Source organism: Tachyglossus aculeatus, chromosome 23 (genome assembly GCF_015852505.1).
Source record: "Tachyglossus aculeatus isolate mTacAcu1 chromosome 23, mTacAcu1.pri, whole genome shotgun sequence".
NCBI lineage: Eukaryota > Metazoa > Chordata > Mammalia > Monotremata > Tachyglossidae > Tachyglossus > Tachyglossus aculeatus.
In genome coordinates, this window is record NC_052088.1 from 29,174,446 (window position 1) to 29,200,780 (window position 26,335).

Consider the following 26,335-nt stretch of genomic DNA (forward strand, 5'->3'; position numbering starts at 1 on the left):
GGGAACTGAGACCCAGACAAGTTAAGTGGCTTGCCCAAAGTCACACAGATGACAAGTAGCAGGAGCGGGATTAGAATTCATCTGAAGCACAGAGAAGTTAAGTTGCTTGCCCAAGGTCACACAGCAGACAAGTGGCAGAGGGGGGATGAGAACCCATGTCCCCTGACACCCAAGCCCAGGATCTTTCCACTAAGCCACACTGCATTATTGAAGCTCAACATCAAGCACTAACTGTCTATCAAAACTGAGAAAACCTTGATCCCAAGTCTGCCTTCAGTGCAGAAAAACCAACACCCTTTTATACCAAAATTGGGGAGCAAAGGCAGCATGGGCTAGTGGAAAAAGCACCTGGCTCTGGAAATCGGAGGACCTGGGTTCTAATTTCTGCTAAGTGACCCTAAGCAAGTCACTCAACTTCTCCGGGCTTTAGTGACCTAATCTGCAAAATGGGAAGACCATTTCTCCCTCCTTCTTAGAACACCCTCCCTCCTCAAATCTGACACCCCCTTCAAAGACTTACTGAAAGCACATCTCCTCCAAGAAGTCTTCCCTGATTAGCCCCTTTCCTCTCTCCCTCTCCTTTATCACCCTGACTTGCTCCCCTTTTTCATTCCCCCTCAGCCCCATAGCACTTATATACACGTGACTGTTTATTGTATTGTACTCTCCCACTTAGTACAGTGCTCTGCACACAGTAAGCACTCAATAAATACAACTGAATGAATAAATGTGACCTCCAAGTGGGACAGGGACTGTGTCTGCCCTGATTGCATTGCATCACACAGTAAGTGCCTAGTAAATACTACAACTAACATAATTAAAGTTCTCTCCAAAGTGAATCACGTCTCATCCTCTGATCCATTACACAGGCAAACATCCTTTGGTTGTGTAGCCAGCTTGCCACAAAATTCTCCAAAGCATTTCTGTCATCTAGATGGGTTGATAAGAAGTCTATTTGTCAGCAAAGGATGGATCCACCAACTCTATATTGCACTTTCTCAAGTGCTTAGTAGAATGCTTTGCACACAAGTGCTCAATAAATGCTAGTGATTGACTGATTTTGTAATAAGCACTGTACTAAGTGCTGGGCTTGAACACAGGTTGGACATGGCTCTTTTCCCTTATGGGGCTGACAGTCCAATTAGGAGGGAGAACAGGTATTTAATTCCCATTTTACAGATTAGGAAACTGAGGTCTAGAAATGTGACGTGTCACTTCAGAGTCCTAAAGTGACAGATTGGGGATTAGAACCCAGAACTTCTTACTCCCAGGCCTGTGCTCTTTCCACTTGGCTATGCTGCTTCTCTTCTCTTGTCACTGGAGAAAAGGGCAGGTGTACTATGGCATTTTCAATCAATCAATCAATCGTATTTACTGAGCGCTTACTGTGTGCAGAGCACTGTACTAAGCGCTTGGGAAGTACAAGTTGGCAAAATATAGACAGTCCCTACCCAACAGTGGGCTCAGTCAATAAAACCAACACAAAACACCGATTACCCAAAAAACCACTCAGTGAAAACGTCATCCTCTTAAAATACAGTCACCAAATGTATTTGAGCTGGGCTTCATTTGTGGATCAAGTAAAAGAGACACATTTTCCAAGAAAGGTATTTATTGATTGATTTGATAAATGCATTCCAGATTTAATGGGGAAAATGGTTTACAACAGTGCATTCTTTTCTAAATGAAAGCATGTCAACCCCAGAAACTAGCTGCTTCCAAGCTTGATTTAATATTATGCAAGTTTTCTCGCCGTTGCTTAGTGAAAATGTTTGCCTCTCCTTTCTGGAGCCTCCGTCGGGTAGTAGCCTTTTGCTGTTTCGTCAGCTGACGTTTCACCTTCTGTTTCACCAGTTCCTAAAAAAAAAAAAAAAAAAAAAGAAAAAAAGGTTGTCGATCAGTGATATTCTCCTACAAAGCAGATATGACAAGAGGGCACCACAGGTAAACCAAATACTTAAAATGCTATTGACTGCTTTTTACAGTCAAAACACACAATGTTGCCTCTGGTGAGACGTAAGCTTGAAATTTCCCCACACGCCGATGGTGTATTATCTAACTGAGCATGTGCTTCATGTTTAAAAATACACCATAAAAATAAAGCCAGCTTCACCTGCTATATTCAGAATTAAAGTTTCTTCACAAGCCTTGATTGTGTTGTTATAGTGCCACTCACTGACCACAATCGACAAAAAATGACATTCAAATTTGTGGCAATAGTGGCAATTCTGCTATACTGTCATTCATTCAATCGGATTTATAAGTGCTTACTGTGTGCACAGCACTGTACTAAGCGCTTGGAAGTACAATTCGGCAACAGAGACAATCCCTACCCGACAATGGGCTCACAGTCTAGCGCCGTCCTAAGCGTCAGAAGAGTACAATTTAACAGTGCTGACAGACACGCTCCCTGCCCACAAGTCTCTATATGTTGCCAACTTGTACTTCCCAAGCACTTAGTACAGTGCTCTGCACACAGTAAGCGCTCAATAAATACGATTGAATGAACAAGCTGACAGCCTACAGAGGAGAGCAGGAAGTGAATGGAGAACAAATCAATGGTATTTCTTGAGTGCTACTGTGGATTCTCTCCCAGAACTCAGTACAGTGCTCTGCACACAGTAGGTGCTTAATACTATTTAGTACTACTTCCGTAGAACTCATTAAAAAAAAAAAGGACTTGCACTAATGGCTGAAAAAGTTGCTACTTCATCACATTATGCTGCATCATCAGAACCTTTTTTTAACAGAATCCTTTTTTCCACAGTATTTGTTAAGTGCTTATTAGGGGCCAAGCATTGTACCGTCGGATGTTGTACATATTTACTCTTGTACATACTTACTATTCTATTTATTTTATTTTGTTAATATGTTTTGTTTCGTTGTGTCTCCCCCTTCTAGACTGTGAGCCCGCTGTTGGGTAGGGACCTTCTCTATATGTTGCCAACTTGTACTCCCCAAGCGCTTAGTACAGTGCTCTGCACACAGTAAGCCCTCAATAAATACGACTGAATGAATACCAAGCGCTGGGGTAGATACAAGATAATCAGGTGGGAGATGGACCATATCCCATATGGGGTTCACAGTAGAGAAGCAGCATGGCCTAGTAGCAAGAGCACTGGCTTGGGAATCAGAGGTGGTGGATTCTAATTCCATCTCTGCCACTTACCAGCTGTGTGACTTTGGGCAAGTCACTTAACTTCTCTGTGCCTCAGTTACCTCATCTGGAAAATGGGGATTAAGGCTGTGAGTCCCACGTGGGACAACCTGATTACCTTCTATCTACCCCAGCGCGTAGAACAGTGTTTGACACATAATAAGTGCTTAACAAATATGGTCATTGTTAATCTCCAATTTAGAGATAGGGTAACTGAGGCACACCCCTCTCAGGGTCATACCTGGAGATTTTCCAGTATTGTACGAGTCACGGCTACAGATGGGAGAATCAGAGGGCTACCAATTCCATTCCTAGCTTGGGCAGTGGCTAGCGAGTGGAAGGCAATTTGCCACAAGTCAAAACTCAACCGACATGGGCAGCAGCGGCACGATAGTGAGTCGAGGGTAGAGACTCAGGTTTACTGTGCGGAAGGAGGCAATGATAAACCACTTCTGGATTTTTTACCAAGAAAACTCTATGGCTAAGCTACCAGAATGACTGCAGATGGACAGCAGGACTCGACAGCGTATGACAACACCACAACTGAGGCACAGAGACGTGAAGTGCCTTGCCCACTCCGCACATTGTAAGCACTCAAATACAACTGACTGACCCAGCAGACAAGCGGAGGAGTCAGGATTAGCTATCAGGTCCTTCTTACTTCCAGGCCTGTGCTCTAATCCCTCTAAACTGTAAGATTGTTGTGGGATTGTTGTATTCCCCCCAAGTGCTTAATATAGTGCTCTGCACACAGCAAGCGCTCAATAGATACGCCTGACTAGGCCACGCTGCTTCTCGCCACCCTTTCACACATCCAGCAACCTGGTGCCGTGGGGATTTTGAGAAATGAGGTTCACCTTTTCGCCTATCACACTGCAGGCCAATGGCCTCTCATGGTGCTCATCTGACACACTGCTTCTCTAAGTGAAGAATCCAGAGTGCAAAATGGTTGGAGCAGACTCTGGGTACCGCAAATAATGGCTTCTTTCCACATCAGCCACTTTGCCATTAGGAAAAAAATACAGAGCCCATCTAACCCCTCTCTCTTCCTCTGCATCAGTAATCAGTGCTTGGAAACCTGCTTTCCATTAAGCATGCCAAGACTGGTCTTGAAGTATTTATAGCAAGTATCAACAAATGCACTGTGGATGCAGGTACTCAGTGGAGGCTGATTGCTTTCAAGTCACTCTAACCACCTTTCCCATTAATAAGCATGTGTTTTAGAAAGGGAAGGCCATTTCCAAGACTGTAGCTTGGATTTCCTTCATGCCCTCTGCCACCTCCTCCTGATTCCCCAAAAGAACTAAGATTGCCCCTTGTGAGATTTCCTTCTTAAGCAAAAAAACCAATCTATGGATGGACAAAATCCGTCCTGTCACAAAGCAGCAGCGATGGCCCTAAGATTGTTCCATGATGAGGAATAAAACGTTTTACATTCTTGCAATACTTTAAAGGAATAAACAGATGCTGCCGGGGGAAAAAAATCACCACCACTAGGAGGTAGTTTGAACTAAATTCTGGCAGAAATTTGTAGGACATCTTAACTCCACTCTAACAAAGAAAAGTTGACCCGGTAAGTACTTTGGCTTGGTGCTTCTTTTAAGACCTGCTGTTAAGAACCTTAGCTAAACTTCTCTGAAGCCGGAAAAACATTTTAAGCAGCAGGCGAATGGCACAAGAGCACAGGTCTCCCGGGACTATGAGGACTGTCCCAGTCAAGCTGTGCTAAATGGTCAATCTACCCAATGACAGAACAAGGATCCTTATAAAAAACACTCTGCTCTAGCAATCTGGAACAACTTTGCGAGTTCCAGAAACTCTCAGGAGAGTTCCGGGTGTCCCCGGACTATAAATCTCCCCAAACGAGGACTGTCCCAGTCAAACTGTGTTAGACAGTCAATCTGCCCACTGACAGAAAAAGGATCCCTATCAGGAACAATCTGCTCTAGCAATCTGGAACTTTGTGACGCACCTGCTGTTTTTGTGAGGAAACTACTGGAGTGTAAAGTTACCAAACCACTCTTAAGCATACATTATCATTGAGAAACTGAACTTTGAACCACAGGGAAACTGAATCTGACTTTCTCACAGGAATTAGTGGTAATGTTTCTGTTTAGAGCAGCTTGATTCTCTTTAGGTGCTCAAGACACCATATTAGATGTAACTTCTGGATTTTATTGGGTTTTTTTCCTAAAGAAACCTCTTTTGAGGTAGAAGAAAATGTATTGAGTTTGAAGGATTGATTATTTCACGGCTAACATATGACAGAAAGGAGCAAGACAATATTACTGGAAGAAAAAGGAAACCAAGTTGGGTTTATTTTTCCTTTTCCTCTATTGTATTTCTGTGACTCTTCCATGTTCTCCACTAACTTAATTTCCCTTCACATCTCATTTTTCCTAAACCAATATCCCTTTACCTCACAGTTCATACACGAGCTTAATAAATCTAATCATTTTGCTAGAAATCATAGCTGGATTCCACATGGCAAAATGTTCCTTGGACTTAACCTGTGGGCTGCTGGTTGTTTTACTGGGTGGACAGCAAACCACCTGATAGGATGCGAGCAGACCCAAAATGGGTCAAAGGCTGAGCTCTCTTTTACTCCAGGAAGATTGTCCAAAGTTTAATAAACTGCCCATTCCTTTTTCTGGCCATCTGCATATTACGGTGGGACCCCTTTCGGAGACAGGGCACAGGGATGGGAAATCGTAAGCATTTACTCAGAGAGGAGATGGCAATACCAATTAACCACAGGGATTTATACAGCGCTTACTTTGTGTTGAGCACTGAACTAGGTGATTGGGAAAGCACAATACAGTAGAATTGGTACGCTTCTGTTCTCTACGATCCCCTCTCTCTAGACTGTAAGCTACCTTTTTTTAAAATGGTATTTTTTAAGTGCTTACTATGTGTCAAACACGGTTCTACGTGCTGGGGTACAAACAAATCAATTAGATGAGACAAAGTTCCTGCCCCACACGGGGCTCAAAGTAGGAGGGAGTACAGGAGGACTGAAGCAAGGAGAAGTAAATGCTCTTTCCACTAGGCAGGGGATGTGTCTATCACCTCTGTCGAATTATTTATACAATGCTGTGGACACAGTAAGCACTCAATAAATACCACTGATTGCCCAAAAGCAAATACACATACTATCTTTGTAAAACTTCTGATGAACAAAAAGCATGGAAGTTACCGCCTCCACTCGCCATAAGCACACAAAAACCCCAACCACTAAAAAAAACCTACCTCCAAGCAGAGTGAAATTCATTCATTCATTCAATCATATTTATTGAGCGCTTACTGTGCGCAGAGCACTGTACTAAGTGCTTGGGAAGCACAAGTCAGCAACATATAGAGACGGTCCCTACCCAACAACGGGCTCACAATCTAGAAGGGGGAGACAGACAACAAAACAAAACACGTAGACATGTAGAAATTAACTTGGCAAAGCAGAGGCCTTTTTCAATGGAAGATATACACCTCTAAACCTACTTTTTTTTTGAGGATGTGCACTACATTAAAACAGAAAATGGCTATGTGTAAGCACGTTACCGGGGGAATTGTTGAACAGCTTCCAACACTGCCCATGGAAGTGACACTCTGCGTTCTTGTTCTGTGTTGATTGACATGCACCAAACTGTTTTCATCCCTGAAACAAAGAGATTCTTATTTCATCTGCTTAAAAGATTGTCATAGTATCACTGTGCTGACAAAAATCGGACAACCCGGAATCACGGTTCAAGATTTGCTAACACACAAAAAAAATCAGAAAATGGAACTTTTTAATGAGAGCAGAACAGCCAGGCTAAATAGGCCACAAATTATATCTAGAATGTTGAGTCTTTACTTCCGACATTTGAGATTTCAATAAACCAGAGGCTTTCAGACTGAAGGTTAGAAGACCTGAGACAGGGTGAAACACTGCTTAGGCTATCTTCCTCTTGTACAAATTAAAAAGCTTGGCTGCTCTGCTGAGCGATATCCACAACAGGAAAAAGTAGCTAGGGAAATAAAAATATAAAATAATAGTAGCATTTGTTAAACACTTACTCTGTCGAACACTTAGCACAGGGGTAGATACAAGATAACGAGTTTGGACAGTGCCTGTCCTACATGGGGCTCCCAGTCTAAGAGGGAGAGAGGACAGGCATTTAATCCTAGTCAAGTGACTTGCCCAAGGTCACACAACCGGCAAGTAAGTGGCAGGGGATGGATTAGATCCCAGGTTCTTTGATTCCCAGGCCTATGCCCTTTTTCATTAGGCCACGCTGTTTCCCTTACAGTAGCGCAACCTGGCATTAAATAACTCACTGGATTCACAAGGCTCCTAAGAGTCTGATAAGGATTGAACCTGCTTACCCTGTGGAGTTTGTACTGAAAAAATTCACTTCTAGCAATGTGTTGTATCTTTCGTGTTTTTCAAGGGCTGGTATTACATGAAAATCTAGACATTTATATTAAAACAGGGGAGGGTAGAATGATTCAGAGCAAAGGGACATTTACCACACCTCCAACTGTCCTGGGAAAATTTAAGAAGATCCAAACCAACGCTTAGCACATTCATGCACCCCCCCCCCCCCCCGCCCCCTCACTCTACTGGAGTAAAACTTGATTTTAAAAAGAAAGAAAACAACACTTGTATAATTCAGCTTGAACTCAATCCAAATTAGTGAGTTTTAGGCCACCTTCACCTATCATTAAATGGTTTTCGCTCCTAGCCAAAGTCTATTTAAAACAGTCCCTACAAACTACTGAAACAACAAGCTGAGAAAGCATCAATTTCCTAAAGGTAGCTTGCAATTTGGAACGGCAGGAAAAACTCTATGTATTACAGAGAGAGGCAAGGAGACAGAAACAGAATGAGTGAGTGAGAGACAGAAGGGCAGGGCCTTCAAGAACCTAGTACGTGGATCACGCAGACCCACTGTCCTGTAAGTCAGAACTGTGAGTTCCCAACTCGTTCAATCGCTGTTAGTGCAATCATGTGAGTGGGCTGAGCGGAGAACAAGAGATTGGACATGGAAGTCTGAAGGAAAATGGGTTGGTTCCCAGTGTTGGTTCCGTAATCGGCAGGACACTTGGCAGAGCGGAGTGGATTCACAGCCTCTGCCATTAAAATTCTCCAGGCTTGGTACTATAACAATAATCACTGCGGTATTTGTTAAGTGCTTATTATGTGCCAAGCACTGTTCTACGCACTTTTATCCTGATCTCACACTCCAGGCCTGACATCCATAAGAAGTCCATTCTACACTCTGAGCCTGTTTCTAGACCGTGAGCCTGCTGTTGGGTAGGGACCGTGTCTCTATATGTTGCCGATCTGTACTTCCCAAGTGCTTAGTACAGTGCTCTGCACACAGTAGGCGCTCAATAAATACGATTGATGATGATGATGATGAATAAATACGATTGAATGAATGACTGAATGAACAAACTCTTGGCCTAGTGGATGGAGTCTGGGGCTGGGAGTCGGAAGGACCTGGGTTCTAATGCCAGCTGCGCCACATGTCTGCTGTGGGACCGTGGGCAAGTCACTTCAATTCTCTGGGCCTCAGTTATCTCATCTGTAAAATGTGGATTAAGACTGTGAGCCCCATGTGGGACAGGGGCTGTGTCCAACCCAATTTGGTTGTATCCACCCCAGCGCTTAGTACAGTGGCTTGAACATTGTAAGTGCTTAACAAATTCCACAATTATTATTATTAATTATTATTCATTAATTATTAATTATTATTACTAGTAATAATGGCGTTTATTAAGCGCTTACTATGTGCAAAGCACTGTTCTAAGCGCTGGGGAGGTTACAAGGTGATCAGGTTGTCCCACGGGGGGCTCACGGTCTTAATCCCCATTTTACAGATGAGGGAACTGAGGCACAGAGAAGTGAAGTGACTTGCCCAAAGTCAAACAGCTGACAAGTGGCGGAGCTGGGACTTGAACCCATGACCTCCGACTCCAAAGCCCGGGCTCTTTCCGCTGAGCCATGCTGCTTATTACTACTACTATTACTGCTACTACAGGGAGCAGGCATTGAAACAGGCATCGCAGACACTGTGTGTGCAGGAGAGGCTGAGATATTTAAAATGGATTAACATATTCGGGAACTAATATTTGGTTAGTTTCCAAAGCGCAGAAACGAAACCCAGTATCTCCTCAGAACTTCCAACCCAGAACCAGTAAAGCAGACATCACTTTAGAGGCTTCAAGTTAAAGCTATACTGCCTTGAGAAACTGAAGCGACGTTCTCTACAAAGAACTCACCTGGAGATAATCAACAGGTTGCACATAGTCAGGTCAAGAGAAAAGGAAACTGATTCAAATAGCGTCAAAAAATTACGTGTTTTCCTTTTAAGCCAGGTGGCAGAATGGAAGTGTATCAAGCCCCTTGAAACTGAAAAGCACTGGCTTGGAGATTAAAGCCAAAGAAACAAGAGAAGTCTCTACCTGAAAGGCCTGAATTCTTTGTTAAATGCCGACAAGTCAACCAGATCAGGGCATTCATCTTCCGGTTCCTCAGAGACAGCAAGGGCTTCTCGACCCGCTTGATCGTCTATCTTCGTGGCATCTTCAGGTTCATTTTCACCCTCTGGAAAACCCGTCCCACGACACTTCAGACGATGGATCTCTTCCCCTCCACCCGTTTGCCGCTGCCTCATTCCAGAGGACAACCCTACATCTTCCCCTACCCCTTCGTCTGTTTGCTCAGAGTCTCTCGTGGACTCGGCGTCAGAGTCGTCTCCTGATTCACTGGAGTAGTCTGTTCCGCTTTCTGGTTCGGAGTGACAGAGTTGGGCTTTTTCTGCCGGCGTGCCGCCCGAGGGAGGCCTTTCAACGTCTTCGTCGAGGGTCTCGTCGGCGGGGCCCGCGGGATGGAGCAGCTCGTCATCGGCCTGCATTTCCTTCGTGTATCCACTGGCAGCGATTTCCACATCAAGGGAATTCTCCCTTCTGGGAAGGAAAAAACCCCAGTCATCAGAACGGCTCTCCCCGCCCCTGCCAAAACCCATATGTCGACCAACTGACCCCTGGTTTCAATAAAACCGTACCAGTCGCTTTACTGGGAAGAAGGTAATGTTGTAAGAATGGCGACTGCCTGATTCTGAACTTAGGCCCCTGACTTTTTAGACACTCCACTTCTGGTTTTTCTCTCTCTTTTTTTAATGGCATTTTGTGGACTGCTTACTATATGTCAGGCACTGTACTAAGCTAACAGAAACAAGCTAACCAGGTCAGACCCAATATACCTCCCACATGGGGCTCACAGTCTCAATCCCCATTTTACAGATGGGGTAACTGAGGCACAGAGAATAACATTTGTGGCATTCGGTATGTGCCTGCTATGTGCCATGCACTGTTCTAAGCACTGAGGTGGATACAAGCAAATCAAGTTGGACACAGTCCCTGTCTCACATGGGGCTCACGGTCTTAATCCCCATTTTACAGATGAGGTAGCAAGCACAGAGAAGTGAAGTGACTTGGCCACGGGTCAAATAGCAGACACGTGGCAGAGCTGGGATTAGAACCCAAGTCCGTTTGATTCCCAGGCCCAGGCTCTATCCACTAGGCCACAATGCTTCTCTCTATGACCCTCTAGACTATAAACTTCTTGTGGGCAGGGAAAGTGTCTACCAACTCTCCTGGGTGATACTCTCCCATGTGCTTAGTTTGGCGCTCCGCACGCAGTAAGTGTTCTATAAATACTACGGACTGGTTTATCGACATACACATTCTGCATGGATTCTGGTGTTTGGGGGGTGAATTTTCTTGATGTGTGCATTCCATGTATCAATGTGTGTCTAACTTGGGTGCTCTGGCAAGGTCAGGCAGTGATGGGTCTGGGTGTTTGCTCTGAGGGGCCGCTTTTCTGGACTGCGGAAGGGGAGGGAGGGGAATGGTAAGATTCCCAGCTGACTTTCCTCACGCTCATTAAAAAACCATCAGCCTCTCTGCTGAAAGTACTGATCGTGGAGGGGCTTGTTCAGAAAACTGGGGCACCCGACTTTCAAATTCTCTCTCTCAGTGCAGTTACATAGTCTCCATGTGCAAACGTTTCTGGATTCTAACGGGCAACTGTTATGAAGGTCACAGAGATCACTTTAGGAATTCCCCCATCAGATGAAAGATGCCCATGCCAAAGTTACTTAAATCTGGTTCCAACAATTTTGCATTCATCACGTGGTCCAAGTCTTCCAGAGAACTAACCTGATATCCCCAAAGGTTGGATAGAGTTCACTTTCATAGTTGAAACGTTTGATGAAGAAATCTCTAATGCATTTCACATCCCTGTCAAAATACCTGGGGAAATGGCAAAACATTATTCAAGCTACCCCAAAAATGCAGACACACAATTAGCGCTCGAATGCACTTTCATAAACTAAAACCAGCTATTCCAGAACAGGTAGGCTGAGTAGGATACCCCCAGATGTAGAGGATAATAATAACAATAACTGTAATATTTGTTAAGCATTTAATACGTGGCCAGGCACTCTACTAAACAGTGAGGGACATTCAAGATAATCAGGTCCCACACAGGGTTCACAGTGTAAATAAGATGAAGTAGGAATAAAGGATTTTACAGGCAGATTTGGAAAAAAAAATCTCCAAATACCCTGGAATTGTCCATCCGAACACAGCAGAAGCCACATGGACACGCTACTTCGCATGCAAACCAATAATAATAATAATGCTTGTGGCATTTGTGGAGCGCTTTCTATGTGCCAGGCACTGTACTAAGTGCAGAAGTAAATACAAACAAATCAGGTTGGACACGACCCCTGTCCCACGCGGGGCTCACAGTCCCGTTTCCCCTCCAACACTTAATAGCACAGTTTTTGCTCTCTTGAAGTGCTGTCTCTGTCCTTGTTTTTTTAAAAAAATATATACGATCATCCATTTAGAAATCATGAAAAACACAAAACCCAGGACAAAAGGGGTTAGAAATGCCCCCTTTCTCCCATGATTAGGTGGTGAACAGTCACCGATCGTATCTACCAACTCGGCTGTGTTGTACTCACTGAGGCACTTAGTACAGTGCTCTGCACACAGTAAGTACTCAATGAATACTGCTGTTTGATAGTAGGAGCATTTATTAAGCTTTCACTTGGTGCGGAGCCCTGGACTAAGGTGCTTGGGGAGTGCTGAATAACAAAGTGACGGATTCCTTGCCCATAAGGGGAAGGCCATCAAAAAGATATACGATTAAGCAAGGAAAGTTACAAGCACATTAGCATGATTAGGCAGGAATTAATGTAAAATGGAGAGACACTGGATGGTCCACCTACCTCCCTCAGAAGTTGGCTTGAGTGGAAGGAAGGGAGGACTGGAACATTAACTAGAATTCTTGGCTCAATCATCCCTAGGCCCAGTCAGTCAGATTTATTGAGTGTTTTCTATGTGCAGGGCACTGTACTAAGCATTTGAGAGAGGTCAATACAACAGACACATAACCTGCCCACAACAAGCCAGGGTTCCCTGAACAAGCCTGCTACGATCCAGTTACTTGAATCAGCTTCAGATGCAAACAACCACACGCCTGTTGAAGCTGCTGCTTTCCAGGAATGCTCCGCACAAGTCTACCATTCCGATCAACCTATCGGTGGTATTTACTGAGCACTTACCATGGGCAGAGGACTGTACTAAGTGATTGGGAAAGGACACGAGTTGGTAGATGTGATCCCTGCCCTCAGGAGCTTAGAGTTTACAGGACTGAAATTCCCCAGGCCATTCATCACCCAAACCACTGCTGCATGGAGAAGAAGCCTATTGGGAGCAACGAGGTGGAATTGGACTTATTAAGGGCTTACTGGGTGAAAAGCACTGTAGTGAGCGCTGGGAGGAAATCCACAGGTGGGAATGAAACACGGTCCCTGTCCCTGGGAGTTGGGGGGTGGAGTGGGGACAGTCACAATCCAAGAGAGTGGCATACACTGGTGTTACCTGGGAGACTGCAGGGCTTTTGGAACATGAAGGATCGTGGGCAAGAGATGTATCTGCTAACTGTTGTATTGTGCTCTCCCAAACGCTTAGTACGGTTCTCTGCACAGAGTAAATGCTCAATAAATACCATTGATTGATGAACGTCTCACCTGTGATTGAGACACGGATTACTATTAGTAAGGAGAAGCGGATGAGAGACTGGGGAGTCTAGCCTCAATTCAATTAGAGTGAAGCAAACAGGTATACCTAACTGGAGTTAGATATGCAATTGAGAAATGGTCATCACTCCTAACACTGGTGGATCTGTGTGTGAGATATAGAATCTCGCTACTGTGGTGATGTGTATAATAGCAATATATGTATAGCTTTCCAATCCAGTCCAGGAGATGAGGCTTTGTAAGAGTAAAACACTGAATGCATCTGTAGGACCAAAACACTGGAAGCCACACAAATAGTCAACAGAACTTAGAAAATTAGGACTAAACTCAATAAAGTCTGCTACACTATTTTTGGTATAAGAAATGATCAACTTAAGAGTAGACAACTAATGGAAAAAAAAGACAGTGCCCCCCCTACTTAACCTTTAACTTGTAAAAAAAAATCTGAACAATTTTAACATGTACCATTCAGCATTTGGATGAGATGTTGACACCATTTGTGGGAAGTCAATCATGGTGATGTGGTCTTCATTGTCCAGAATGAGATTGAACTCATTAAAATCACCGTGAATCAACCCGTGATTAGCGAGCTTAACAATCAATTCCATCGATTCATTGTACACAGAGGCAGGATCTTCAATTTGATGCACCTGACACCTAATAATAATTTATAAAACACTATGAGAAAGTTATCTGCATAATTATAAATGCTGGATTTGCTAAGTGTTTGCTGCTATGTTATAATTCTGTGAACCACAAGCTTTTGATTCATAAAAAACCGAATATGTTTCAAAAACTAGCTGATCATCTAGTATCTTTATATATATGGGGTTGAGGAATTTTAAGTCAAAGCAGACTATAACCATCACGATTTTTAAAATATTTTTTTTTGTTGTTTTGAATAAAATAACCAAAAAAACCCCAAACAAACAAAAAAAATCACTAATTTTTTTTTTTTTTGAAGGGGAGGGAGGTTGTCCATTTGTCTAGAATAGCAGAGGCTGAACTAGGACAGAGTCAATCTATCATTTGAAAACTTCTGATTCACTATGTAGTAGAGTAAAAATAATAATAATAGTAGCATTTGTTAAGCGCTTACTATGTGCCAGGGACTGTATTAACCACTGGGATGGATACAAGCACATCGGGCTGAACACAGTCCCTGTCCTAAACAGAGCTCACTCTTTTAATCCCCATTTTACAGATGAGGTAACTGAGTCATGGAGAAGTGAAGTGACTTGCCCAAAGTCAAGTTTCTTGCCCAAGTAGAATCCTGATGGCTCTAGAGCAACTTTTACGAACAGAAAGGATCTTAAAGGAATGTCTCCCAAAAATGTTAGTATAACTATCCTCAAAATTTTTTTTCGATTCACAAAATGAAAATAAAAAGGCACTGCAGAGTTCACGTGCCACTTGGTTACAATAATCCAAGCATGTTCTTTCCTTGTAGTATGAAATTTCCTGCTGGGCACAATGATCAACATCAAACATTAGAGTAAATAAAACTGTTTAGAAAGAAAAGAGCTTGCTCATTCAGAAGAAGCTGACATTTATCAACATCAGCAACGGACAGACCCCGGCATGTGCAGCATGGCACCACGGGCAACCAAAAAGAGACCTTCAGAAGCCACGGCCTGGCTGATGCTGAGGTTCCCCGGGGTCACAGCTCTATTTTTTTTTTTAAATGGCATTTATTAAGCACTTACTATGTGCAAAGCACTGTTCTAAGTGCTGAGGCCCCAGTGTCAGTCAGAAAATGAGCCTTTCTTTGGTTCCCCCCCTTAACGACTGATTTTTATCAGTTTCTACATAATCAGCACTACTCTTCCGATCATTCCCTCCCAGAAGTCGGCTACAACTTGGAACCAAATGATATCACAGGATCCCACCTCATGTTCCAGGTTGGGCTATTTGACCCTGACCTTGACAGGAGGCAATGCTGCTCTGGGGTCAGAGTCGGGGCAGACGGGCAGCTGAGGGAGAAACCTGATTTGGGCTGGAGCCATCAGCAAAGTATGGCCCAGAGACTCAAGCAGGGCAGCGCTGGGCTAGAAGAAGCTGCGCCACCACTGGCCTCCAGCCTGCCTGGGAGAAAATGTGGGTGCGGGAGAGGGCAGGCTGGCCCCTTTCCTCTGGCCCTTCCAAAAATCAGATTTAAATCATCCTTCAACTGAAATTCCACTCTGGTAAAGGAATTGGTACTTACAGAGGATAGCCACTGATGAGCTCCATAACTACAGCGTGCCGGTTGTAGTCAATTGGCTTTGGAACTGGGAATTTTCTCTCATACAGGGCCTGAAACCCAACAAAATGATGATTAGAGTATTTGTTAAGTGCTAAGTGACAGGCACTGGGGTAGATACAGGGTAATCAGGTTGTCCCACGTGGGGCTAAGACTGCTGAAGAGGAGAGAGGCCAGGACTAGTGAAGTAGACTTGGGAGGCAGCCGCATTAAAGTGGTAATTGAAGCTATAATAATGATATTTGTTACGCACTTACTATGTGCCAAGCACTGTTCTAAGTGCTGGAGTAGACACAAGGTAATCAGATTGTCACACGTGGGGCTCACAATCTTAATCCCCACTTTACAGCTGAGGTGACTGAGGCACAAAGAAGTTAAGTGGCTTGCCCAAGGTCACACAGCGGACATGTGGCGGAGCCGGGATTAGAAACCACCTCCTCTGACTTCAAAGCCCATGCTCTTCCCACCAAGCCACGCTGCTTACAGAAATGTGAGGGAGAGTTAGTGTTTGTAGCTCCATTATCCAATCCATTTATAAAGTGAGCTGCTGGCTGTTTAGTGCTCTCAGAGACAGGGACGGCTGATATAATGAAAACAAACAACAATTATCTTGAGGGGAGAGAGAAATAAACCCATCGACCGTTTTAGGAAGAGGGAGCTTAAAGGGATTGGAGGCTTATTTAGTCATCAAGGTATTTACTGAGCACATACGATGTGCAGAGCACTGCACTAAGTGCTTGGGAGAGTACAATACAAGAGACGGCAGACACGTTCCCTGCCCACAACAAGTTTTCGGTCTAGAGCTTACAGTCTAGTGTGCTCCTTTAAGCCAACCAAGTGGAAGAGAGCCTGTTATCTGTTTGTTAAAAGTTGAGAGAGTGTTGTGCATTGCTTTCTTGGCAAAGCACCATTTCAATAAATCAAAGTATTGTCTAAATCGCTTACAATGGAAGTTCCTAATGCTGAATGCTTATTGAAGCCCATTAAGACTGTCAGCCCCTAATGGGCAAGGAATGCCTTATGGGCTTGTTTCGGGCTTACCAAGAGCTTAGTATAGTGCACTGTCTCCAAAGAACGCTCAATACATACTCCTGCTATAAATGAAGGTTAGAGTCTCTCACTGTTGTCCTAATTCCATGTCCAGTCTGCCCTGGACTGGCCTTCTAGAGCTTGAGTTTGCTAGAAATTAAGCCCGCTGAAGAGAGTTTCTTGCTCTTTTTTGGTCTCTTCTGTAAGACTGTTCAAACAGTCCCTGACCCTCAGTGACAAAATTATTATCTTCAAAAAAACCGTGACTTCATTATTTATTTACTGGACCCACTTTCAATTCATACAAGAACTTATTTCAGTCCCCACGTGAATAAAATACTGAAATGTCAGGGCATTTAAGTACATTATATTGCATAATTCAATTTGATTCAGCTAGGAATAATAGTTTACTCATTAAGGAGGGCACAAAGTTAATCCTTACTATATTTAACTATGAAATGAAATAACTCAAACAGGATTTTAGAAGAAGAGGAATGGTTCTGGCTACATTTCTCACACGGGAAGCAGAAAAGCTCTAACTGATTGAGTTCCCGCATAACTAAGATCAAACAAAATCTCAAAGTTTTCCCAAACAAACCTAGAAGAGATTCATAAAGAGGCTATCATTTGTGTTTGGAGTTCATGAATGGCCAATTTTAGAAGCAACTGTCTGTTTGCTGCGGTGTTTCTAAATGGAAATCGTTTCTATTCATCATGGTTGGAATCCCGAGTACCTGAATTAGATTTGCAAAGTTCAAATCAACTTGAATACTTATTTTAAGCAGGATGAAATATGCATATGACCTAGCTGGAGCATAGTCTAAGAGGTAAAAAAAAAGCCAAAACGAAAAAACAAGAAAAACCTTGTTAGGAAGTAAGACAGAACAGGTTGGAATGATAAGGACCAAACCCCATTTATTAGCCATCTTGTATACACCAAGAAAATGGGTTTCAGTCAGTAATACTCCCAATTGTTTTTTCTCTTAATTCCTATTGAGAAAGCTTTTATTTTTCCTTTCTTGGCTGTGATCTTCCCAAGCATAGATAGACATGCCATGTTTGACCTGGTTAAAATAAGGCATGGGATTTCATGCCTGCTTAAACCACAAGATAGTTCCAATTTTAAAAACTAGAGATTTACAGTTTAGAGGTTTGGGAAAGCACCTGTCCCCCTGCTTCATGCCGACCCCATTCGACATGCGAGACTAGGTACCTACAGTCTGTAACGATGAAAGATACCTTCATGTACGCGAATTCCTTCATGGCAGACAACCGGGATAAGTAAAGCCAAGACATCTTATGCCTGTGTTTGTGGTAGTCGCGCTTGTTTTTGAGATTACGAAACGATGTCCTTCCTAGCCTGTGAAGTTTTAATGCAAACTGTTTCTCCTCTTCATTTGCAACAATGTAAATATCTGTAGTCCAAAGAGAAAGAGATTTGTTTCTCACATTTGAAGAACAAAAGACAACAATGCTATTTGAGGGGTAGGAGGAGGAGGAGAAGAAAGATTGGTATTTGTTAAAAGCATACTATGGGCCAAGCACTGTACTAACCTACTGGGGTTTACACATTACACTCACATCAGATACAGTCCTTGTCCCACACAGTTTCACAGATAAAGAGGGAGGGAGGGTATTTCATCCTCATTTCACAGACAAGGAAAGTGAGGCCCAGGGGAGTTAAGAGGTCAAACAGCAAACAAGTGGAGGAGCCAGGGTTAGATCCCAGGTATTCAGGCTTCCAGTTTCTGCTCTTTCCATTAAGCTATTCTGCTCACCAAGAAACTTGTCTCACAGCTCTGTTTAAATACCTCCGAAGAACAGCCTGAGTTTGCCCAGCAGCCACACCAGATCCGTTCTGCTCTATGATTCTGAGACTGACGTAGTTCTCAGTAGCATGGCCTAGTGGATGGCGAACGGGCCTGGAGTCAGAAGGACCTAAATTCTAATCCTGGCTCCTCCGTTTGTCTGCTGTTTGACCTCTGAACTCCTCTGGGCCTCACTTGTCTGCTGGGTGACCTTGGGCAAGTCGCTTCACTTCCCTGTGCCTCAGTGACCACATCTGTAAAATGGGGACTGAGACTGTGAGCTCCACGTGGGACGGGGACTGTGTCCAACCTGATTTGCCTGTATCCACACTAGCACTTAGTGCGGTGCCTGGCACATAGTAAGCACTTGAAAAATACCACATTATTATTATTCCCTAGATGTGGAATTTGGGGGATTATCTGGATTTTACAAACATCTGTGCAGTATCTCCCCTTCCTTAACACAAATAATTACAGGCAGCCAATTCTTGGGTCTTAATAGCTCAAAACGATTTCAACCTCCCACTTTACGGCTTTTCAACTGCTTCAGCACCTCCAAATATTTTCATATGAGGAAACCAAGAAAAAAAAAAATCAAGTGACTGTCAAAGTTTTTCACAGCATCAGAAATGAATTAAAAAATTCAGAATTGCAAAGGCCAACATTTTACTCACCCTATTACTATGTTCTGTAACAAGCACTTATCTACCACCTATGGCTCTATCAATCAATGGCATTTACTGAATGTTTACTGTGTGCAGAGCACCGTGCTAAGCGCTTGAAAGAGTATAATGCAGTAGAGTTGGCAGACATGTCCCTGCCCACGAGAAGCTGACACTCATTCAATCATATTTATTTATTGACCGCTTACTGTGGAGCACTTGAGACTCTGGAGTCTATATCCTGTTAACTCCCTTTCCTGACCTACTGAACCACTCATGGTTTGTACATACCTATGTATTATTATCATAAATCAATGTCTGTCTTCCCCTCTAGCTCCTTGTGAGCAGTGAACCGGTCTACCTACTCTGTGTACTGAACTTTCACAAGTTCTTAGAACAATGCTCTGCACTCAGTAGGTGCTCACCAAACGCCACTGATTGACTCATGTTCTGGTCCCAGCAAGGAGTAAATATATATATTTTTTTTTTACAAGAGGTTACTATATCCAAAATAACTGATTGTCCATTAAACAGCATTTTAGTTTTCCAATTATAGGCATGTAAACAACTATGACCCAGTTCTTGCTCCTGGCACTGTTGCCAGTCATCATTCCAATAGTCAAGGCTATTAGATCTGAGAGAGGAAAAAAAAAAGAAAAAGAAATTCAAAAGAATTATTTTAGGATGTTACCTGATTCTTTGCCTACACCCATCTGATTTCCAACAGAGTTAACCACTTGTCGAGAAGAAAGTGTTTTCAATGCCAGGTAATCATAACCTCCGTTTGTCAGCCGGTAGCCCTGGACAGCTGAAGGAAATAAATGGAGAAAATCATCAGCTGTGCACACCCAGCATAAACAAGTCTGCAGTCTCTCCGAGCTGAAAATTTTCTGGTCTATTAGGAGTCTGCTTGCAATTAATAGTATTTATTGAGTGTTTACTTTCTGCTTAGCCTTGTACTAAGTACTTGGGAGAATACAATAGTTAATAAACATGATTTCTGCCCTTAAGGATTTGACAATCTACCAAAGGAAATGGACACAAACAAATGACAGAACTAAACAGGAGGAAATACACATAAATGCTTCTACAGGGAGGTGCTCAGTAACTAGGCTCTGGGTGCTGAAGTGGCAATAGGTGGGGAAAAAGGGAGGGAAGATAATAATAATAATAATAATAAATTGTGGTATTTGTAAAGCATTTACTATGTGCCAAGCATGGTACTAAGCGCTGGGGTAGATACAAGATAATTAAGTCAGACACAATCTCCGTCCCACATGGGGCTCACGGTCTAAGTAGGAGGTAGAACAGGTATTAAATTCAGGTTTTACAGATGAGGAAACTGAGGCAAAGAGAACAAAAGTGACTGGACCAAGATCCCACAGCAGGGATTAGAACCTGGTCCTCTGACTCCCGGGCCTTTCCACTATCATCCTGCTTCTCTCATGACAGATTAATCACGGATGTTCAGTGCTTCTCTCACCACTGCCTTTCTGGGATTCCTGCCAAAATGTCAATTTTAAGTTTGCTGAGTTATAATCAAAAAAGTTGCAAGGGCCATGGTTTTACTCTACTACTTTCTCTTACCTTTAATTTGTTTGATTCCCACTTGAGTGTAAACTCCTTGAGTGCAGTGATCATTTGTCCTGATTCTATCAGACTCTCCCAAACACTAAATTACAGCCCTCTGCACACAGCGGGCATGAGATAAACACTACTGATTGACATTCTGAATGAATGATGGATACTTAGGAGAAGTTAAGGGGCTAACAGTCTTAAGACTGCTTTTCCAAAAAAAAGGACCATTCTCCATGTTCCAACTGCTTGGTACTTTCTTTTTTCCTCGGTCCCCAGAAGCCCCTAAATTACCTTCCCAAGTAGCTCAAGATAAGCAAGGTAGTCTCTTCACTTTAATAAGACCAGTTTGATATCCCCTTTCCTAAAACTCTAATAAACACTGATGAAGTCATATATAAAGTCTGTTAATCTAAGATCCTCTATTTAGTAAAGTGTTCTCTATTCTCATGACAAAATTTTAAATAGCTACAGCTGGGTTACGGACACTAAGTGACAACATTTATATTTGAATATCCTGCAGAGTGATGTCAACTAGTTGCCATGCTGCACTTGGTACAGTTTTACTATTCATTTACTAAAGTCACTAAAACAAGAAGAGACAAAACTCTAGGTCCCCCCCACACACACACATCTGTGAGGATACACCTAAAGCAGAGCGTCTCATAAAAAGTTTTCATCTCTCTAGTTGTTACCGATAATGTAGTCATATAGTTTGGTGCTACGGCACCATATGCAATTATTTATAAGCAATTATCCAACATGAAACGACTTACTTTTGGTACGCTCATAAGCTATGAGTCTGTGTTTCACCAGCTCTCTCAAAATTTTATTACATCCACCATGCTTCAGACTAGCTATGGAGGCAATTAGACTGCAAGGGACTATTTCATGGTTCTTCATACCCATTTCAACCTGAAAGCAAATGAAAATCAGCATTATTCTTTAAAGCACACAACATTATAAAATGGTTTCTCGAGTATCACGACATCTACTATAAACAATTCCAACCCTACCGTGAATACTCCAAGTAACCTTGCACCTTTCAATAACTGATTTCCCACTAATAAAACTTGACTGTCAAATCAATGCTATTACCGAATGCCCTACAATGGGGTCAACCTCTGGACTGGAAAGCCAAGAGTGCCTGCATAATAACTGAAAGGAAAATGACTTTAACAAGGTCAGCAGTCAATTTTAGGATGGAGAAAAGCTCGCCCCAGAACCTATGAATGAACTGCACCTGCGGATTAGACTCTGTGCAGAGCTTTGTACAAAGTACCGATAATAACAGTGGTATTTGTTAAGCTCTTATTGTGTACTATTGTGAGCGCGACGAGGGAAAGGATCGTGTCTAATTCCCACCAGTTAATTCTCTAAGCACTTCGTAGAGTGCTCTGCACACAGTAACTGCTTAATAAATACTACAACTACTACTACTAAGTGATGTGGTAGATGCAAGGTATTCAAGTCAGACAGTTTCTGCCCGATGCGAAGCTCACAGTCTAAATGCTTGGAAGAGTACAATAGGGTAAGAAGGGCATAACAATAATAATAATAATGATGGCATTTATTTAGCGCTTACTATATGCACAGGACTGTTCTAACTGCTGGGGAGGTTACATGGTGATCAGGTTGTCTCTCGTATGGCTCACAGTCAATCCCCATTTTACAGATGAAGTCACTGAGGCACAGAGAAGTGAAGTGACTTGCCCAAAGTCACACAGCTGACAAGCGGCAGAGCCGGGATTTGAACCCATGACCTCAGACTCCCAAGCCCGGGCTCTTTCCACTGAGCCACTCTGCCTCTCATGGTACCTTTCACGGAGCTTACAACCTAGCACGGGAGACAGACAGTACAATAAATTACAGGTAGAGGAAGAGGCTGATCTATACCTAAGGGCTGGGGATGATGCGGCGGTACAAGGTAACTAAATACTATGGGGATGTGGACTCAGTAGAGGGAAAAATAGGGTAAGGAGATGAGTGAAGTCATGGAAGGCTTCCTGGAGAAGTGATTTTAGTAGGGCTTTGATGATGAGGGAGTAAGTCTGTAGTTCTTAGGCACTTTGTTACTCAACTCACCTGCCCTCCCCTGGTACAGCTTATATAGATATTAATCATTCAGTCACATTTATTGACAGCTTATTGTGTACAAGGCATTCATTCATTAGTATTTACTGAACAACTACTGTGTGCAAAGCACTGTACTATGCACTTGGGAAACTACACTATAACAACAGGCACATTCCCTGCCCATAACTAGCTTATAGTTTAGAGGGGGAGACAGACATTAGCAGAAATAAATCACACAGATATACACAGGTGCGTTGAGGCTGGGAGGGGGAATGAATAAAGGGAGCAAGTCGGAGTGACACAGAAGGGAATGGAAGAAAAGGAAAGTGGGGCTTAATCAGGAAAGGTCTCTCAGGTGAGATGTGCTGAGCCCGTTGTTGGGTAGGGATTGTCTCTGTTGCCGAATTCTACTTTCCAAGCACTTAGTACAGTGCTCTTTACACAGTAAGCGCTCAATAAATATAATTGAATGAATGAATGAATAAGGCTTTGAAAGCAAGGTGGGAAGAGTAATTGTCATATGGAAAAGGAGAAGGGAGGGTGTTCCATGCCAGAGGCAGGAGGTGGGCGAGGTACAGCGGGAAGCTCAGCATTACAGGAGGGAAGTGTGCAGGCTGGGTTGTAGGAGAGTAGCAAATTGAGGTAGGAGGGGGCAAGGTGATTAAGTGCTTTAAAGCCGATGGTGGGGAGTTTGATGCAGAGGTGAATGGGCAACCACTGGAGGTTCCTGAGGAGTGGGGAAACATGGACTGAACGTTTTTATAGAAAAATGACCTAGGTAGCAGAGTGAAGTATGGACTGGAGTGGGAAGAGACAGAAGGCAGGGAGATACAGGGGGCAGGGTGATCAGCAAGGAGGCTGATACACTACTCTAAGTGCTTGGGTTAATGTGGTAGAAGTTTGGATGGAGAAGAAAGGACCGATTTCAGCAATGCTGTGGAGGTTGAGTCGACATGACAGTGAGTATGTGCGCTGAATAAGAAAGAGGAGTAAAGGATAACGCCAGGGTTATTGGCTTGTGAGACAGGAAGGATGATGGTGTTGTCTACTGTGATGGGAAAGGTGCTACAGAGGAGTGGAAGGCCCAGAAAGGCAGCAGAGGTAAAGGTTGGGAGGAGAAGGAAGGGATTTGGGGTGGGGAAGAAGTGGAAGCCTGCCCTCCCACACCACTTATCTACATATATATGATAAATAATAATAGTATCTCATTTTATTTGTATTGATGTCTGTCTCCCCATCTGTAGACTGTGAGCTTGTTATGGCCAGGAAATGTCACTGTTTATTGCTGTATTGTACTTTCCCAAGTGCTTAGTACAGTGCTCTGTGCACAGTGAGTGCTCAATAATAATAACAATAATAATAATTAGGGTACTTAAGGGCTTACTATGTGCCAAGCACTGTTCTAAGCGCCGGGGGGGATACGAGGTAATCAGGTTGTCCCACATGGGGCTCAGTTTTCATCCCCATTTTACAGATGAGGTCACTGAGGCCCAGAGAACTTAAGCGACTTGCCCAAAGTCACCCAGCTGACAAGTGGCAGAGCCGGGACTAGAACCCATGACCTCTGACTCCAAAGCTCGAGCTCTTACCACTAATTCATTCATTCACTCGTATTTATTGAGCACTTACTGTGTGCAGAACACCGTACTAAGCGCTTGGGGAGTCCAAGTCGGCAACATCTAGAAACGGTCTCTACCCCACAACGGGCTCACAGTCTAGCGAAGCAGTGTGGCTCAGTGGAAAAGAGCCCGGGCTTTGGAATCAGAGGTCATGGGTTCAAATCCTAGCTCCGCCAATTGTCAGCTGGGTGACTTTGGGCAAGTCACTTGGCTCAGTGGAAAGAGCCCAGGCTTTGGAGTCAAAGGTCATGGGTTCGAATCCTGGCTCCGCCACGTCTGCCATGTGACCTTGGACAAGTCGTTTCACTTCTCAGAGCCTCGGTTACCTCATCTGTAAAATGGGGATGATAACTGTGAGCCCCACGCGGGACAACCTGATCACTGTGTATCCCCCCCACCCCCCCCAGTGCTTAGAACAGTGCTTGGCACATAGTAAGCACTTAAATGCCATCATTATCATTATTATTATTATCAACTTCTCTGGGCCTCAGTTCCCTAATCTGTAAGATGGGGATGATAACTGTGAGCCCCACGCGGGACAACCTGATCACCTTGTATCCCCCCAGCGCTTAGAGCAGTGCTTGGCACATAGTAAGCGCTTAACAAATTCCATCATTATTATTATTACTAACTTCTCTGGGCCTCAGTGACCTCATCTGTCAAAATGGGGGTGATTACTGTGAGCCACCCATGGGACAACCTGATCACCTTGTAACCTCCCCAGCGCTTAAAACAGTTCTTGGCACATAGTAAGAGCTTAACAAATGCCATCACTATTATTATTATTATTAACTTCTCTGGGCCTCAGTGACCTCATCTGTAAAATGGGGATTAAGACTGTGAGCCCCCCGTGGGACAACCTGATCACCTTGTATCCCCCCCAGCGCTTAGAACAGTGCTTGGCACATAGTAAGCGCTTAACAAATGCCATCATTATTATTATTATTATTATTATTATTAACTTCTCTGGGCCTCAGTTCCCTCATCTGTAAAATGGGGATGAAGACTGTGAGCCCCCCGTGGGACAACATGATCACCTTGTAACCTCCCCCCCAGCGCTTAGAACAGTGTTTGGCATATAGTAAGCGCTTAACAAATACGATTATTATTATTATTAACTTCTCTGGGCCTCAGTTCCCTCATCTGTAAAATGGGGATGATATATGTGAGCCCCACACGGGACAACCTGATCATCTTGTATCCCCCCCCCCCCCCCCAGCGCTTAAAACAGTGCTTGGCACATAGTAAGCGCTTAACAAATGCCACCATTATTATTATTATTAACTTCTCTGGGCCTCAGTGACCTCATCTGCAAAATGGGGATGAAGACTGTGAGCCCCCCATGGGACAACCTGATCACCTTTTAACCTCCCCCCCCAGCGCTTAGAACAGTGCTTGGCACACAGTAAGCGCTTAACAAATACCATTATTATTAACTTCTCTGGGCCTCAGTTCCCTCATCTGTAAAATGGGGTTGATATATGTGAGCCCCACAAGGGACAACCTGATAACCTTGTATCACCCCCAGCGCTTAGAACAGGGCTTGGCACATAGTAAGCATTTAACAAATGCCATCATCATTATTATTATTAACTTCTCTGGGCCTCAGTGACCTCATCTGTAAAACGGGGATGATAACTGTGAGCCCCCCGTGGGCCAACCTGATCACCTTGTAGCCTCCCCAACGCTTATTACAGTGCTTTGCACATAATGAGCGCTTAATAAATGTCATCACTATTATTATTAGAAGGGAGGGAGGGGGGGCAGACAACAAAAAGAAAACCTGTGGGCAGGCGTCAAAGTCGCCTGAACAAATAGAATTAAATCCGCATGCACACGGTTAAGCCCCGCTGCTTCTCCAATAGGATGGTTATTCTTATTATGAAGACACAGGAGTGGGTGAGAAGCGGCGGGCCTTACCGCCGTCAGCACCCGGAAGTCTTCGCGGCTCAGGTAGCGCAGCTTCGCCACGTTGATTTTCCCCATGATGGCGGACTCTGAGGCGGACGAGAGGGCGGGCCGGACGGACCGGGCCGGGCCGGGCCGGCCTTCTCCTCCCTCACCGGGGCC

At 43.7% G+C, this 26,335-nt stretch overlaps 1 protein-coding gene across 1 annotated transcript; it reads right to left on the bottom strand.

The window, feature by feature from the left end:
- Nucleotides 1-1,600: 1,600 nt before the first annotated feature.
- On the bottom strand, nucleotides 1,601-26,335 carry RIOK2 (RIO kinase 2). The gene is made up of 10 exons (XM_038765901.1): nucleotides 26,186-26,335; nucleotides 21,347-21,485; nucleotides 19,687-19,803; nucleotides 17,765-17,940; nucleotides 15,461-15,549; nucleotides 13,720-13,911; nucleotides 11,363-11,455; nucleotides 9,605-10,108; nucleotides 6,713-6,809; nucleotides 1,601-1,857 (listed from the first exon to the last, which is right to left on the bottom strand). The coding sequence occupies exons 1-10, from the start codon at nucleotides 26,249-26,251 to the stop codon at nucleotides 1,696-1,698; spliced, it is 1,635 nt and encodes a 544-aa protein (XP_038621829.1). The 5' UTR covers nucleotides 26,252-26,335; the 3' UTR covers nucleotides 1,601-1,695.

What these genes read in the sequence shown, in the direction of transcription:
- RIOK2 (XM_038765901.1), bottom strand. Translation starts at nt 26,251, where the DNA reads ATGGGGAAAATCAACGTGGCGAAGCTGCGCTACCTGAGCCGCGAAGAC. An exon ending in AGGAATTCGCGTACATGAAG is followed by an intron (nt 15,550 to 17,764) that starts GTATCTTTCATC and finishes GTTGGGTTTCAG; the next exon opens with GCCCTGTATGAGAGAAAATT. An exon ending in TCTCATCCAAATGCTGAATG is followed by an intron (nt 11,456 to 13,719) that starts GTACATGTTAAA and finishes CCATTTCCCCAG; the next exon opens with GTATTTTGACAGGGATGTGA.